Source organism: Lipotes vexillifer, unplaced genomic scaffold (genome assembly GCF_000442215.2).
Source record: "Lipotes vexillifer unplaced genomic scaffold, Lipotes_vexillifer_v1.1 scaffold133, whole genome shotgun sequence".
Classification (NCBI taxonomy): Eukaryota; Metazoa; Chordata; class Mammalia; order Artiodactyla; family Lipotidae; genus Lipotes; species Lipotes vexillifer.
The window spans coordinates 557,039-574,709 of record NW_006795585.1 but is presented as its reverse complement, the minus strand read 5'-3'; the positions used below and the strand labels follow the sequence as shown (position 1 = coordinate 574,709).

Below are 17,671 nucleotides of genomic sequence, written 5' to 3'. Positions count from 1 at the left end.
AAACACTGCTTTGAAATGGCTAATCATTTTTAGTTCTCTCTATAGAATGCCCCTTGGGCTTCAATACTGATAATGATAAATGATGGAAACAAGTTTGAATATATGTTAATTGATTATAAGGATAATTTATAGACTAGAAAAATACTGAAACTATTATCCACATGTATTCATGTGTCCCTGAAAAATAAGCTACAGTATTGAGAGGATAGTTAAGATGGTATTATAGTTATTTTTAGAAATTGCTGTAAGCACTATATGTATGTCTTAGTGGAATCATTTTCATTAAAAACTCAGTTTTGATATTTCTTTCAGTAAACATGTATACAATGATACTGCTGTAAACTAAAACATTATGTGATAAGACACAAAAATATAGCAATAAATGGTAAAACATGAGTAGAACTATTTATTTTGATATTTATAGATTCTCTAAAAAGGAAATTCTGTGGGAACAAAATGGATAAGTTAAAAAACAAAAATGACAGAGGAACTTCTTTCTTACCTCCAGGTACAAGCTTGAGGTCATGTGAGTCACATGAAGGTGGTTTAAGTGCAGTAGATATGTTTCAGAACTATCCAGATACCAGTGCCTTATGAAAAAGCATGAAAAATCAATTTCATGGCTTACCCACTGTGTATTTATGTTGAGATGTTTGGGTCAAGCAACCATTTACCTAATCTTTTAACTTTCAGTTGGAGTGTAGAATGTACTAATTATTCTCACGGGGTATCTTGTTAAGTTATTTCTTTCAGTAAATATGCGTTCAGTGATATTGCTTTAAGTTAAATTATTCTGTGCTGTACTGTTATAGGAAATGAGATTGAACCTCAGCAAGTGGAAAAGTCCCATATGGATATAAGCCTTAATTAAAAAATCATAGAGGAATCATTTTTCTTAAACATTCTAAATGAATGCATAATATAATATATATAATACAATATGCATAATGTAATATATATACAAATGTAACATCTCTCAAAAATACCATACTAAAAGTGTCACATTTTTCAAGTATAAACTTTCTTATAAAACACTTCCCTGTAAACTTTTGGGGCACTGACAATTGCTCTAGTTGCCAACAATTTGGACCCAATGGTCCAAAGATGTACTCAACCTGTAATAAGCTGGGACTTCTGATTCTTATCTAATGGGGGTACCCCATCCATTTGCTCCCCCAGGCTTAGGAGCTGCTGGTGACCTATCGATCAAACCCGACCCCCTACCCAATCACAAATAGTTGTATATGAACAATTGCAGTAGCTCTTCATAGTTTATGTTGCCTCTAATTTTGTTCCCCTAAACTCTGCTCTCCATTCTTCAATTGCAGTAATCTATCTAAAGTTCAAATCAAACCATGATTTCTCACTCATTGCCTCTTAAACCCCTACAAAAGTTTCACATTTAATAGGGTAGAGATACTTTCCAGGGTTATTAATAAGGCCTCAAAGAAGCTTTCTGTGGGCCTGATTCCCTCTGCATGTCAGAGAGCTTGGCAGGAAAGCAAGCCAGCCCTGTTCTTGTTAGGAAAATATAGAAATGCTTCATCCAGGGACAACCCAGTTTACTTTCTTGTAATTCACATTCCCTAAGATCTTTTTGGGCCACTTTAGCAATAAGATTATTCACGTCTTATAGTGTGAGGGTTTTAGTCCCCTACAAAAGGTGCTGGAACTCGCAACATAGCATCTTATTTTGACACTGATGTACTAAAATGCTAAATTAAATTCTGATACAGGTAAACAAGAAAAGATGAATCCTACTAGTTTACTATTGGAAGTAGAATTGCTTTAGTATTTATGTGCTTCTAAGTTTATTTTACTCATCACCAACAAATAAAGTATCTTTCAAACAAATCATTACTGATAGTTTATAAAAATCCAAAAGTTATCTCAAAAAGAGATGAGATCGTAAAATGCAATTGGATAATATATAAGAAATATTAACAAATAATTCCTACAGGATTTCACACATTGATTATTTCTTACATGGAATGGTGCATCCAGTTTACTAACATTTCCCAGAAGTAAGACCGAGTAAGTGTAAAAATGATGATTTAAGGGTTTACACCCCAAATGTCCTGGAATCATTCTAAATAAGATGTTTTATAATATAATTTTTGAATACGTGTTTGAAAAGTTCTAAAAGGACTCTATCATTATATGTAATTATTTCAAAGCTTCCATTTGGAAATAAAATGAATTAGAATATATCATCATTGACTAAGAGTATAGACACTAAGTATATTTGACAATCGCTTCTATAAAATAGTTTGGGTTTCATAATTTAACAACTTAATTGAAAACATCTGATCATTTAAACTTTTTCTATAAACATACTAGCAGTATATCGTTTCATTATACTATGTTTTGTCCATTTTAGAAGTGCCATAAAATCACCCATTTACTTAACAGAGTCATGGCCAACTACCTAATAAAATCATTTCTGTGGGAGTATTTTGAAAAGCAAGATTCTGTTTTATTATTGTAATAAATAGCATCTTCATTCCTATAACCACGTATCTAATTACGGCAATGGAACCAAGAAATAATTTGAAGGAAAGAATATCAATTAACCTTTCAAATTTTAATGATGGATTTCTCAGATTTCTAATATTTCTTAACATGTATTAATTTATTTTAAATATTTCTTAATATTAATTTTTGATTTTCTCAAAATTTATTTAAATATTTCCTGATATTTATTATATAATTGTCATTAATTTGAATTAATTCTTTGGAAATTGTCTTTCATCCACTTATTCTATTCCTGTTTGGTTCTTTGGGAAAATGAAATTAGTGTATGTATAATTAACAGTAAAATGTATTTCTTAAACAGCATTCTCCAGAATTTCAGCTAATGATGTCTAATTTTAATATTCCTTGTTTCCAATAGTTCATGCCAGTTCTAGAAAAATCTTTGATGATGTAGACCCCAAAAGATAATAGTCTTTCTCCCAATCAGCTCTATGTTTTCATAAAGCACCTGACTATATAGGCACTCAACAAAGAGTTGTTGAGGGAGAGAAAACAATTTTTACGTCTAATCATATTGCAAAATTTTTTAAAAAATAATCTCAGAAAATAGAAGAATATCATAAATGACTGATGATCTGGTCTCTTCTTCACTGCCTAAATATCTCCAGGCCATCTTATGCACACAAAAAATCTGCATGCAATGTAATTGTGCCAACTCTGTTTCCAATAAGTGTAAAAATAAATGAACGAATTTAATAACATACAAGTGCAGCTTAATGTTTTGATTAAGGTAAATAATTTTATGTATTTGAAAGGATCAGGCCATGTTTAGTGGGTTTTCTAGGGTGTGAGAATATCAGAGACTATTTTTTACTTATGTTTGTAATTTTAATACCTAAAACAGTAAGTAATTGATAAATGTTTATTGACAAAAATTAAGCATTGTTTTAGGGCATTAAGCTTTGTTTTAGGGCAGTGAGATTTAAGTTCTAAATAAAGTAATATTTCAATTATTTAAATAATAATCTGAATATATTTATCGACACAAAAGCAACAATAGTTAACTCTGTTGACAAAAGAAATGTTGACCCTCACAATCATACATCATTAACTTTTAAGTATTTCTCTAAGAATTTTATTTTTTCCCCATTGAACTGTTCACCAAACAAGTTAAAGAAATGGTTCTAGGCATCTAGAAATTTGCCTTTTGGAGAAACAATTCTTAGCATGAAATTTATTTATAGAATAAATAGTGAAGCCCAGTTATATGCAAAGCAGGAGGTGCTTTTAAAACTTGTAAGACATACTTCCTTCCCATATAAGTTCATAATGCAGTTCGGGGAATAATACACAGTCTAATAAGTAAAAGTTCATTATTGATACAAAGCAGAACAGAAGTTAGGGCAGACAGAGGCTGATTCTGATTGGTTGGTTAGTTCATGGAGGTGGTGCCATTGGAGGTAGACTTGGAGAGGGCTTTATTTTAGGCATGGCTGGGGGAGCAGGTGTTTCAGGTGGAGGAAAATAAGAGAAAGGCTGCGTTTGCTTGACCATTTCCATGACAAAGTAGTGCAATTTGGCTGTAGATTAAAAGTAGGGCATATCTCTGGGAGTTTCTTGAGAAGCAACAGTGGGATAGAATAGTTTCTGTAGAAATGCAAAGGAAAGCTAGCTAACAATGTGAAGTTAATATTTATATTGCAAGATAGTTTGCAGTAATAACTGTTATCGACTAATTTGCTGCTCTACTTGTCCATACATTGGAGAATAAACATGGTAAAATAACAAATGGGTATGTGTGTGTTTTAACTTTTTGATGACTTCACATTATTATAACCCTTGATTTCCAGACAAAAACTTCGTGACTGACAATTGACTACCAAGAGTCAGTTTTCAAGTGTATTTATTTCTTAACGATCTACTTATAATATTCCTGGATGGGGGAAGAAAAGACATAAAACTATACCTAAAGCAACAGATTTTCAAAACCTTTTTTTCATGTGACTTTGATTGTATCGTACTTCCAGAGACTACTGCTTTTTATCGAGAAGCACAGTGAAAGGGTGTATATGAGAAAATGTGCCTAAACATGGAAAGCCATATGAGTTTTATATATGAACGCAGTTATTTATCCACCACTTCATCGATACCATCAACATAAAGATATAGGAAGTAACCCTGTATTTTCATAAGCCATGTATCATATGTACATATACAATATTATGCTGTACATGACTTCATTTGATTTCATAACTTGCTTTTCATTGCTTTCACCAAAGCAGATCATCTTTTTATTTGGCTATGCTGTTTTTCTCGTGTAACTAATGTAGTATATGATCTTTGCCACCTCCGAATCATTTGAATATAAATCAACAACCATGAAGAACTGATATTATTCAGAAAGCATAACACACTAAAGCTTTACCTCAACCCATATTCACTAAATAAGAGAATAATAGCAAAAATAATGACTTTTTCTCCCTAAGTTTAGATGATCCAATGGACCTTTACATTCATGAGAAATGAAGAAAATTGAATATGATATCATCTTGAAAGAGAGCACGAATATTTTGAAAGTATTCCATTGTGAGAAATGGATGGAGCCATAGCATTTGTTGTTAAATTTTACCATTGATAACAACCCTTAAACAAAGAAGTTTTTTTTCAAACACTTGGCACATAAACATTGGCAGAAGAAACTCACTTAATTAGATAAGAGTTTACGTGTTTCACTTACAAATTAGAATTGTTTTAGGTCTGAAACAATCTGTCTAGCACATTAAAAAATACCACCATAGTGTTGCTTTTCCATCTGAGAAAAAGAAGTAAATTGTTAGCATGTCTTCTATCTCATAGGGAATTTAGTTATATCAAGACCTCATATTATTGAGTAGTTTTAATTTTTTAAGTAATTTTTACTATAAATTATCTTGTTAGGAATAATCAGAAAATTTATTTTAAACTTTCGATTATGTAAAACTTATGTAATCAAGTCCACAGATGACTGAAGAATTTCTTAAATGCTGTGACCCATGATAAGGCATTAGCACTAATGCTCATATAATGTTGATTATTAATAAGTAGCAGTGACTAGAGTGAAGAATATAGAAATTTAATTTGTAATATAAAATTTGTAATTTGAATTTGAGAAGCTTCAGTTACATTCCAGCTAATAATGTGAAATAGTTCACTGAAATACTAATGCCTATTTAAAAAAAAAAAAAGTACTTTACTCGTGTTTAAATTTCAGAAATCATTAAAAATTGGATATGACACTTTTAAAGTGATCTCAGAGCCAACTTATATCCTCAGACCCCTAAATTTCAGGATCATAATCCCTGTAAACTATTTTTCCTTAGAAAACAAATTGCAGGCTATTATCATGCTGCCACCGAGTTGAAGAATTGCCTTCTACTAGAACAGGTAACAAAGTTACCTTGTAGTTAGGAAGTTGTAGGCATGGGATACTTTCTTTAGTGTCCTTTGCCCTCCGGGTGCCCAAACTACCTTAGTGTAAGCATCAGAGCCCCCAGATTACTTATGTGAACATGTGCTCTGACTCAGATGCCCTAAATGATAGACACACACGTACACAATTTAAATGATAAATTCAAGAGGACAGAAGGTAAAGCATACTGTTAATAAAAATTACTATTAAATTTCTTTTGCTGTTTTCAGATCTAGAGAAATTTCAATTATATATAATATTTCAAAATATTGGATAGTGCAGGAGTCAGTCTAGATATAAATTTTCTATGTGGTCACTTTCCAAAATCATTAAATGATAGGTGATTAGATACTTCTCATTAGCAGAATGAAGCATGGTTTAGGCAGCACATAACATACACATAAATGAATGGAATGAAAGGATGTTTGCAGTAATGGAAAACAGTGATGGATTTTACGAGATTAAAGCAACTGACATTTTATGAAAATTTCCATTTCCTGCCTTGGATTTTATCTAAACTGATAAAAACAAACACACATTTAGATTTCTCAGATTTCTCATGAGATGTTCTCTTGGGTAGAATATCTTGAAAGAATTTCTGACAAATCAATCTGTCAGGAGCCATACTTTAATATTTATGAGGAAATCTGCCAGGCTGGACAAAAACATGTGCTAGTCCTTTCTCCTTGCATAAAAGATCAGAGTTGTGTATAAAAATACACTGCTTAATCGTACAAGGTACATTGTAATATTTTACCAGAAGATGATTTAAAGATGGATGGGAAAAGCCAAAACAATAAGCTGGTGAAATTATCCATTCCCAAATGTTAACATTATTAGTTCTAGCAATCTATTTGCACTATCATTAGAACATATTTTACCCAGTCACGTGTGTCATGTATGAAAGACCTGGTATTAAAGACCCAAAACTTTTCTTGGAACATTGAGCACCACTGACCCCTGCCCCTCAGCAATGCTCTTCCCCCACCTACAGTCCTGTGAGCCAGAACTAACCACTCCATTCATCAGGCTTTGGTTTTATTCAAATTATTTTACAGTAACAGTGAAATAAGCATGGGATGTTTACAGAGTTCTAAGCATATAGATTAAAAAAATGTATGCTATGTGGAATCTATTCTTTTGTTCAGCTTATTTTTTCTCTCCCCCATCTGTCTCTGAGTTAGGCCCAGATTATTTTCCTTTCCTAGGAGGTATATGTTGAAAGGATTAAATAACAGAAACCTGGAGTCATTCTCTCTCTTAAACATAACTTTTAAAAGAGAAAACACTCTCTTCCAAGTGGTTAGAAAAGGGATGAAGAATTATGTGGGCACAAGGCAGGAGAGAATGATAGTTATCTAAGCCACCATTTTCCATAAACTTTGGAGGACACTTAGGGCAACCTCATCTTTGGGAAGATAGTCCATCAAGTGAATGTTTGCCTTAGGGAAGCTAGGTTACAGGATTACTCACTCTTCAAGGAAGTGCTGAAAAAACTTGTCGGGGGTGATGATTCTTCAGCAAAGCAGCAGCTGGTTTGCCTCAGGATTCTATCTCTGAAAAACAAAAGTTAGCCCTGTGGTTGTATTTTTCCTCATGTATTGCTGCAAAACACGATCAGAAAAGAGTACACTATTTCTGTTACTTCAGCTGACTTAAAACCTGATGTGTCATTTCACTGACTAGCATTGTTTCTTGAAACCTTGTTCTTGTTTATAGATTTTTTGACTTGAGTTTAGAAATGTTCCAAGCAGATCAGCCTAAAAAATTTAGAATTGTGGATTTAATCAGTAACTTCTAGGTCTGTGTAGGAACATATTGCATGAGACAGTGATGTAATTTGTGAGAAATGTCTACACACAAGCTTTCATATACCTTTATTCTGTCTTTAGAATTTGGAATGATGGGAGATCATACAATTAAAAGTCAGCGACCTCGATCTGTTCATGAAAAAAGGGTCCCTCAGGAACAAGCTGATGCTGCTAAATTTATGGCACAAACTGGTAATACGTTAGTTACATTTTTCTATTTATTGTTGTTAATTTAATGAAACCACTGCATGTTTTCATAATCTTTTGCTGCACATTTGTCAGTTTTTGAAGCTAATATTTTTTTGAGCCATTTTTTTTTGTCACCAGTTAAAGTCCATAAATGAAGTAGCTGTGAACTGAAAAGTGCACAAAAATGTGTAAGATTTATTTTGATTTCATCGTGGAACATTTAGGATTTACATATTATTATTTACTTATGTTAATTAACTACTTAAAATGTATCATTAAACTTTTAAAGAAACTCAGCAAAGTTATTTCATCAATAATTGATTGTTTTTGGACTTTCTAGAATTAATATATTAAGCAGGACTTTAGATGATGAAATTTAATATTTAATATGTTGAATATTTTTTCAGTTGTCATGTATCATATAAATATTAATTGATTGTTAAAGTGTATAGCAATTAGTCAGAAACTTTGTTTAGAATTTAATATCTTTAATTTGAAAAGAGTTTTGTTATATAAGCTAAATAATAAACAGTTGACAGTCTTTATTAGTAAGGTATAATACATTCCAAATAATTAGCTATCAACAAAAATGTTTTTTTGGTTTATAATATTTTTAATCCTAAATAAATTAGATTACTTTAAAATACATCCCTCCAAATGTATATATATAAACAAATAGATGCATTCCTCTTTTGGCTCATCATAATATATGGGCTATAATTCCCCCTCTTTGAATGTAGAACATTCTTAGATAAAACATGATTAATCTGTGTTATAAACATTTTCATCTGTCAGTTTTATTGCAGGAAATTGCAAACTAACAGTTTTATCTATGTCTTCATAAAGTCTTATACATTCCAATCTAGATGATGTGTTTTACTATTAACACAGAAGTTTCAAGTACATGACCAGCTTTTTGACATGACATTCAGACTGATTTTGATGAAATTCCCTTGAAGAATGAATATTTCCTTTAGTTCATGTGATCTTAGGATAATACTTATTCAGAACACTAGATTTGAATCTATAACTCAAAAATGCAAATATTCTTAATGAATTGTGCTCTTGGTAATGGGTGAATAATACACTTGAATACATTAGTGGCAAGTAGGTCAAAGAACTCTCAGAAAAGGAAGACCATTTAGAATAAATTCTACATTAAGGACACTTTTTTATCTTTTTAAAAATATACGTTGCAGCCAAATCCAGAAATGAAGAAAACTTGCTTATCTGGATTGCTTTTCATGCACCTTCTTATTTAAGAAAAGGTGATTTATATTTTTACTATTTGATCAAACAAGTCCAAGAGTGCATGACCAGGTTCAGGCAAATTTTCAAATTTCTAAATGTATTTTTCTCCCTTACAAGGATCAAAAAGTCTCAACTACTGACCAGAGATTAGGGGTTAACTGACTCTAAGTAAAGACACAGGGCATGGGCTGACTACTCAGCCTCCTTCTTGTGCTGTTTCATGGGGCATTTCTGTAAGATTAGAGGTGTCCTGACATTTTGCAAAAGAAGTGGCAGACATTGGTTTACTGAAATCCCTTAAAATTGGGGTCACTTAATAATGAAATCGTGAACCATAGTTTAAATTTCCAATAATGTAGCAAAATTAGTTTATGCATAAATATTATGCAATTTGGCCAGGAGTTTTTATATAAATTTAGTTTTTGGATTTGCCTGTGACACATACCAAGAAAATTCAGAGTTTTCAGCCAGAAACCTTTTTGCAAATTCAAATCACAAGGAACATTATATTTTCTTAGTGAGGAATTACTAGTTTCCATTTTAATTTACTCACTATTTTCCAGGCATTGTTTTGTATCTAATATATAGGGACACATGATTTGGTAAAATAAATGAAATTCTTATTAAACATATCCATGAGGAGCTTTAAAACTATTTCCCCATGTTGTTAACAAGTCAGAAAAGTCAATGAACTTCAGAATTAAAGTTCTGAAAATATTGATTGGATGCTTTAACTAATGAATAACATATAGTTATTATTTCATTTTAAAACAAATATAGTATAGGTAAATATAAATACAGGTATAAGACATTTTAAATTTACATTTCTATGATACTGATTAAAGACTGGAAAACTGCATTATTTAACATAGTTTTTAAAATACATAATTTGACACGAGGCAATTATAAAGCTAAAAAGAGCAGGTTTTTTATTTTTTGCCCTTAAATATTTTCTGAGATTATACTTTCTCCAAATGTTAAGGTGGTCTGAATAAATACAGCTCAGTATAACACAATAAAATTCTACAAAAGTTGTTTTATTTATACTTTTCTATTTGTCTTTCAAACCAAGAAATTGATGTTCCATGTAAATAATGATGAGTAATTGCTAGCATTAATTTGAGAACAAAGAATAATGCAATAGGGGTAAAACTGAATAATAAAACACAGTATATTTTTATGTTAGTCATGAGGAAAAACAAAGCAAAAGCTATCAGACCGTATAACTTAAGAATTACTTCTCAAAATGAGTAACCTGGCCTCTTCAATCATTATGATCAGTCAACCCAGTACTTAAAAACAAACTTTCTATAAAGTAATAATGTGACTGACAATGTTTTTAGAAGAGTAATGTTTAGTAAAGTCACATTACTTTATCAAAGTAACTTGACCATTTTGGTCAGTTTGGTAACTGAGATAGGCTAGTTTGGACATAATTGTACAATGCTCAAATAGTCTAGGACACAGCTGTATTTATAGTCGATGGAAGTGAAATGCCATGATAAGATATAGATATTTAATATAGACATCTAAATTAAATACCAAGATGGCTTAAGACATCTTAATTACACATACTGATGACTTTTAACATCATAGTTATCAAATGATCTTATAAACACGTTTAGGAAAGTAGTCTTTTATTCCAGTGGGGAAAATAGTATGTCACATGTAATCAAAAACAGAAAAATAAAATTGTGTGTTTCTAATTTCATGATTTTAACATACTAGCAACATTTTTTATTAGTATTTTGTTTATAGTTTAAAATGCACTCCCATACCTTACCTCATTTAATCCTCACAAATAGGTTTTGAGGTAGATGTATTACTCATTTTATTGAGAGGTTCAGAGAAATAAAGTGACTTTCTCAAGGTCACAGAGCTAATATGCAATAGATTTCCATCAACGACAGATCTTCTGACTTTAATAGCAGTGCTTTTTCAGTTCCCTTTCATGTTTCGCGTCAGAATAAAGAGCCTTAATAGTACCTTAGATACTGAATCCTTCTACATAATGTAGAATACATAATGTGTAATATGCCTTAAGTTACAAGTTAAGGAACCAAATTAGTTTGTGCTATCTCCAAAGACATATATATTAAAAATAGTATACTTTACTGTCTTAATGTCAGTGAATTTTTTACAGAATATCTTTGCTATAAAGTATTTCTCACAAAGCCTCAATGTGCTTGACTAGAACAGCCTTCATGCCTTTTGGGATGATACTGTGGCAGCATGGAAATCATAACTATTTCATGGAAATGTCACTTGAAATTATAGATTGAGATATAACGGGGTCATTTTGGTAGGTGGGCCAGTATTTCAATGGCAAGATCTGATTCAGAATTTGAAAGCCCATATATATCTTATTCATTTATTTGTTTTGGTTTTGATCAACAGAACAAACTACCAGTTTGAAGGGGAGCAAATAATGCCAATTCTGAGCACTAATTATCAATCCCTCATGACCCAGGCATTATTATCTAGCTTGTTCATCATCATTGTAGCTTCATACATTCAGAAGAAATCCAAAATTTTAAAAATTTTATAGAAATGCACATAAAAATAGTTCTTGATCCTGATTCATTGTTCAGTTTAGTGAAACCTTCTTTTCCTGCCATCATAACAATGCAATGCTCTTGTGGAAAAATAGAACTAATTGTATTCATAACCTTTATCATTTTACTTATTATAGAATTCACAATGTTCAAGGTTTTCTGGCTTTTAATTAATCACATTCAACCATAATATTTCTACTTCACTTAATCTCATCACAAAGACAGGTTGAAATATCACAAGAAAAAAATTTGCATTAGATTTTCCCCAACTTTAAGCTTAAGTTTTCTTCACTGCTAAATATATATGTGCACGTATACATATATGGGTAGATATTTTTTAACCATTGTCATATTATAGGGTTTCTAAAATAATTATTTTTAACCTTGATAGAGTATTCTTTCATGTAAAAGAACAAACTATGAGGCATAGATTTAAATATTATTCAAATGGTCATTGAATAACATTTTTATAGATTAATTATATATAAATTGGTAAAGGCAAAAAATACTGAAATAATCAAGGGTGACCTATAGGGTATGACCCGGACAAACACTGATCACAACACTGAAAAGATGTCCTATTTAATATAATATGTCATCCCAGTTACCACTGTGCCCTTATGATATATATCCAGTTATAAATGCATTATATTATTTACACCTCTGGGTGCATACTGCAGACCGGTATAAGAGCAAATCTTTCCGAACAGTGCTACTCAAAGAGTGCTTGTCTGTGACCTAGTTGTCATGGGCCCTCGAGGAGATAAGAAGCTTACACCAGAATGTAACTTGAACTACTTTATCAAACACATGTTTTATTTCATCTGACTCTGTTTTTTGGAAAAAGAACTTCTTAGCCATCAGCAAGTTGAGTTACACTCTGGTCCAAACTTCATCTGTCCTAGAGTCCCAGCCCATGGACCAGATGCCTTGAGTTGCACTGAAAGTCATTTCTAAGTCATGTATTAACCTTTCCAAAAAAGGTGGAAAATGGATCATCATACTCTATCAGTTGAATTCTCTGCTACAGGCAAATCAAATTCTAAGCAGAATCTGTAAAATATAAATTGCTCCTTGATTTATATAATCAGTGATGCAGAGTTTTCAGAAACACTTCACCAAGTGAAGAAAAAGTAGTCTTTTTCAACAAAGTCTAAATTTAATTTAACTAGTTCCTGCCAACAAGTAAATGGCCCAATTTTGTATTTGTAGGAAAGCAACTGCAAGTTTTCAAATTAGAGTTAAAAATCTATCCTGAACACCATTCCATAATAGAATTAGAAGCCTGTTGAGATGGTCTTAGAAATTCTTGACTTTAAGTCTCCTTGGGACATGACTTTGGATCATAATAGAACTTAGACGTAGTTTCAGTGTGATGCCTGCTCCAAGAAAGTTAATGAATTCAGACATTCAGTGACTTTTAAAGCCCTATTTTTAAAGCAAATTTTAGTTCCAGTTTAAATTAAGAGAAATCATAGAGGAATTTTCCTTCATTTCAAGTAAAACTTACTTCTCTACTGTAGATCGTCATGGGGAAAATTGTGAGTAGAATGTTTTTGAACAAGTTATCCCAAAATAAATAGCTGTCATAGGATGAAAAAGTAGGAATTGCACAAGGAATAAATTATAAACAAGTGTGAGTATTCAACACAATAAAAATTAGATATGCCCAAACTCCCAGAGCCCTACCTCATCCAGCATTAGGAAGGAGATTATGAAATAAAAGACTGGGGAAGGATACATCAGTATATTCCTACTCACCAAAGCAAGAGTAAGTTTAGCAATACATTTTGTTTCCTCTTCCATCAAAGGACAAAGCTTTAGATTGGCTTGAAGAGAATCGCTCCAACAATCATTCTTGAAAAATGCTGACTTGTCCTTTCATAGCATCCATGGCCCAGTGGATTTGTGAAGTGGAGTCTTGCTAACAAGGTTATAGCTAACTTGGATCTTGCGTCAGCGTAATAGTATCTCTCTTTAAGTTTCTTTTTCTCTGAAATGTTTTTTGTGTATCTTTGATGTACTGTCATGTGTTTACATTGAAATTATTCTTGTATGTCATAATGTCAGTTTGGTATAATGCTTACTAGATGAATATTCAATACAGTATTTCATGTTTATTTGTTGTCTTGCACACAGGTGAATCTGGCGTGGAAGAGTGGTCCCAGTGGAGCACATGCTCAGTTACTTGTGGTCAGGGGTCGCAGGTGCGAACCAGAACTTGTGTATCACCTTACGGGACACACTGCAGCGGCCCATTAAGAGAATCAAGGGTTTGCAATAACACTGCCCTCTGTCCAGGTAGTGTTAGCAGCAACTACAACTGTGGATGTTATTGAATTGTGTCATGCTACGCATTTGGAACGATGTGTTATTTTCATATGAACCTGGTATAGGTATTTTAATTAGAGTGGATAAGTGTAATTTGTATTCAACTTTGAAATTTTATCATGTATATGATTCTTTCCACTTTCAGGGCAGCCAAGAAATTACAGAAATGTCTCCCTACCCACTGCAGCTATAAGCTTGAAATTATGTATCTGTTTCTAATGGTATTTAAGGTTCCAAGTCTTTCCTTATTTTAGATGGTGAAAATGTCCAACTAAATGTTGTAGGAATAGTGAAATTTGCCAGCATCCTGGAAATGTGATCAGTACCCAGTGTTTAAGGCAGTGGTTGATACAGCCTCTAAGGCAGTCAGCTATTTTCCTACCACTTATTTGACCCCATCGGGAAAAATAGTGCCCCGGGCCAAAGGACTTTCTGTTAGTTTATTTCATTCAAGTGACTACCCTCATCAGAGTCATCCTCTGCTCTGTAAACTTAAAGTCACTAATGGAAAAAAAAAAAGCTTTCATGTTAAATGGAGCATAACGTAATAGCTTACCCACTTAGGATCAGATTTTCCATGTTACATCAACATTTTTTTGTCCGTCGGTGCATACATGCATATTATAAGCATTTCTTCTTCTCAGACCACTGACTTTCATGTAAAAATAAGTACTAAAAGGATTCTGGGCTTTCTTTCAAGAAGTCCGAAGCACGTAATCCTGTGAATCTCCAAGTCTGTGTTTCTGCTCAGCCATTTGGTGGATGGGTGATGCCGACTCAGACCACTGCAGTTGACAATGGTCTTGCATTCACAGCCCTTCCAGAGGCCTCTGGAGTGAGGTGGGCACAGGGAAAGGGCCTGGCACTGCAGCCGCCTTTCATCTGGTGAAATGTGCTTAAGTCTTCTGGCAAGTTCCATTTCCAGAGAAGCCTAATTCCGCAGTTGCTAAAAGCAAGAGTACAGAATGGGTGGCGTGGGAGAGGGGCAGGGACGATCCCAATTTCCCAGAAGGGGCGAGGGCAACCCATTCCAAAACAATTTGGAGGAGGAGCTGTTTAATAGGTACAGAGTTTGGATTTGCAGAATGAAAAATTTCTGGAGACCTGTTTCCCAACACTATGAATATACTTAACACTGCTGAATTGTACACTTAAAAAGGATTAGATGATAAATTTTCCGATAAAAGAAAATGCAAGCTGGAAAAAATAAAAGGGGAAGGAAGTGGTGGGCAGTCGTGGAGGAAGAATACTGCAGTGAGGTGGGAGATCCCTTTCCTACGGGCTTGGAAGGCACAAAGGTAGACAAAGGTAGAATTAAAAGATAAAATGGGCAGAATAAAAAGAAAATATATATATATATACATAACTGAATCACTTTGATGTATAACTGAAACACTGTAAATCAACTATTCTTCAATTAAAAAAAAGATAAACAGGGCAGAAAGGTATGAGGGAGGGAAGACAGAATTAGTAGGAAAAGAGCAGTGGTTCCACTGAAAATAAGAGAAGTCAGTGAGAATCAGAGGGAATCAGACTAGATGAGAAAGAACATCAAATGAAACATAAAAAGATAACAGAGGGGGGAAGATGCTTAAGGAGATCATGGGTGGGGAAGACAACAAAAAAAGATGACAATAATAGGGGTCACAGAGCAAACATAGGTACATTAGGCAAGAGAAGGGAAACAAGAGCAGTAAGGAGACAGGCATTTTAGAAATTGTAATGTGTCTAAATTTTATAGGTAAAAGGACCTCATGAGGAAATGCTAGTGGATTTTCAGGTGGGTGTGAGTTAAGTGCATTGCCTGGACTAGAACTTAAAGCTGGACCCTATTTACAGTATTTATGTTAAGGGTTCCATGATCAAGTGCCCTGTACTTGGCAAAAAGAAAAGTGTCAACAGAGAGTTAAGCTGTACTTGACATATATGTTTATGTTGTCAGCATCCTTTTGGAGAGTCAAGATCCTTTCAACATACAGGGATAGACTCTAATGGCAAACAGATCCCCAAATGGAAGTCTGAGTTGGTGCTAAAGTGTTCTCCACAGTTCTCTATTCAGAGCTTACTTTCCAAACACTAGTTATGAACACTCACCTGGCTGACATATGGAAATCTCCATCCTTCTGCCCGAGGCTGCTGATTCATCCCCTCCCTGGGCGTGGAGACCATGTATAGTGGGACCAGTGTATACTCCCTTTCACTCTGCATCTCATGTCCAGAACACTGAATAATATTCTATGATTATAAAGCTCTTCCTCAGTTTCTTAAACCTTCTACTATTATGCCTACTGAAGAAGTACATACTAATTACTGGTTTCTCTTCACCTTTGTATATGTGTAGGTTTATCTTTTAAATTTGCTTAAATAGTACTGATGATAAGAAATACGTATCTTTTAAGTATTGTTATAGTTCAGATGTTGAATTAAAGACAATAAAAAGCATTTTATTGATTTCTTTTTAATTTTCCAAACATGAAGAATAATTTAGCAACTTTATTATTTGAAAAATGTAGAATAAGTATCCCACTACAGGATATTGTGATACCTTTTCAGATGGTGATTGTTATGAAATATTTTGTGTTCGATATTTTGTTCAGTTATTTGTCATGCTGGTAAATATGTATGTTTTTACACAATATATAATGAAAACAGTGACAAAAAGTGAATTTAAAACCTAACATAGCACGCTGAACAGTGTAAATATCTTTCTGAAATACTTTATTCCCAAGAAGAAAATTATCTCAGAAATAACCTACTTGTCACACTGTGAATAAGCAAGGGTATTTGCTATTTAATTAATGAAAATGACACAAGGACAAACTGAATATTAATGTCACTTTTCACAGAATATGTGGGATGATAGAACTAGAGCTTATATTTATTTGTACTCTTAAAGGCTAATCAATAGTATTATAAATTAGTAAACTTTCACCCACATTATTCACATTTAAAGAGTTTTTAAATTGCATAATAATGTGTTATTTCTAATACGAATCCTAAGATATCCAGCCTTTTACAAAAGTGTTGCTCTGACATCATAGTGTCTTCAGAAACTCTTATTGCTCAGGGCAGAAAATGATCCGGATAAACAGAAAGTAAATTGAGAAAAATAGAGAGGTACATGAAATTATGTATTTACTGCCCTGGTTTCTGACTTACAGTATTATGACCTCTTCCAGGATTTCTCAACCTTGGTACCACTGACATTTCGATATGGATAAATCTTTGTTGTGGGGCTGACCTGAGGATTTGGGGATGTCTGGCAGCATCCCTGGCCTCTTCTCATTGGATACCAGTAGCCCCCTTTCTTCCCCTGAGCCATGACAACCAAAAATGTCTCCGATGTTGCCAAATGTCTCCTGGGAGGGGGAGGTCATTATTGCCCCTGGTCGAGAACCACTAGTCTACTCTATATTCCAGTCTATTAGAAAAAAGCTGATTTAGGCTAAGGAATGGTTTTGATTTTTTTTTTTTTATGTCACAGTTTTCACATCCATTTATTTCCCTAAGAAAAAAAGCTTTCACTTAAAGGAGTTATTTTATACATCCCAATCTGAATCACAAGATACTTTGTATACTTATTTCAGAAACCTGGTAGTAATATAATTTGG

The 17,671-nt window shown here is 33.1% G+C and overlaps 1 protein-coding gene across 2 annotated transcripts in view; it reads left to right on the top strand.

Moving 5' to 3' along the window:
* ADGRB3 (adhesion G protein-coupled receptor B3) overlaps positions 1-17,671 on the top strand; it is an 800,758-nt gene that overhangs the window by 303,907 nt on the left and 479,180 nt on the right. For both annotated transcript variants that reach the window (XM_007467820.1, XM_007467821.1), the window contains 2 exons: positions 7,816-7,926; positions 13,869-14,030. In XM_007467820.1, coding sequence (XP_007467882.1) covers positions 7,816-7,926; positions 13,869-14,030 — 273 coding nt within the window. The remainder of the gene's footprint in view (positions 1-7,815; positions 7,927-13,868; positions 14,031-17,671) is intronic.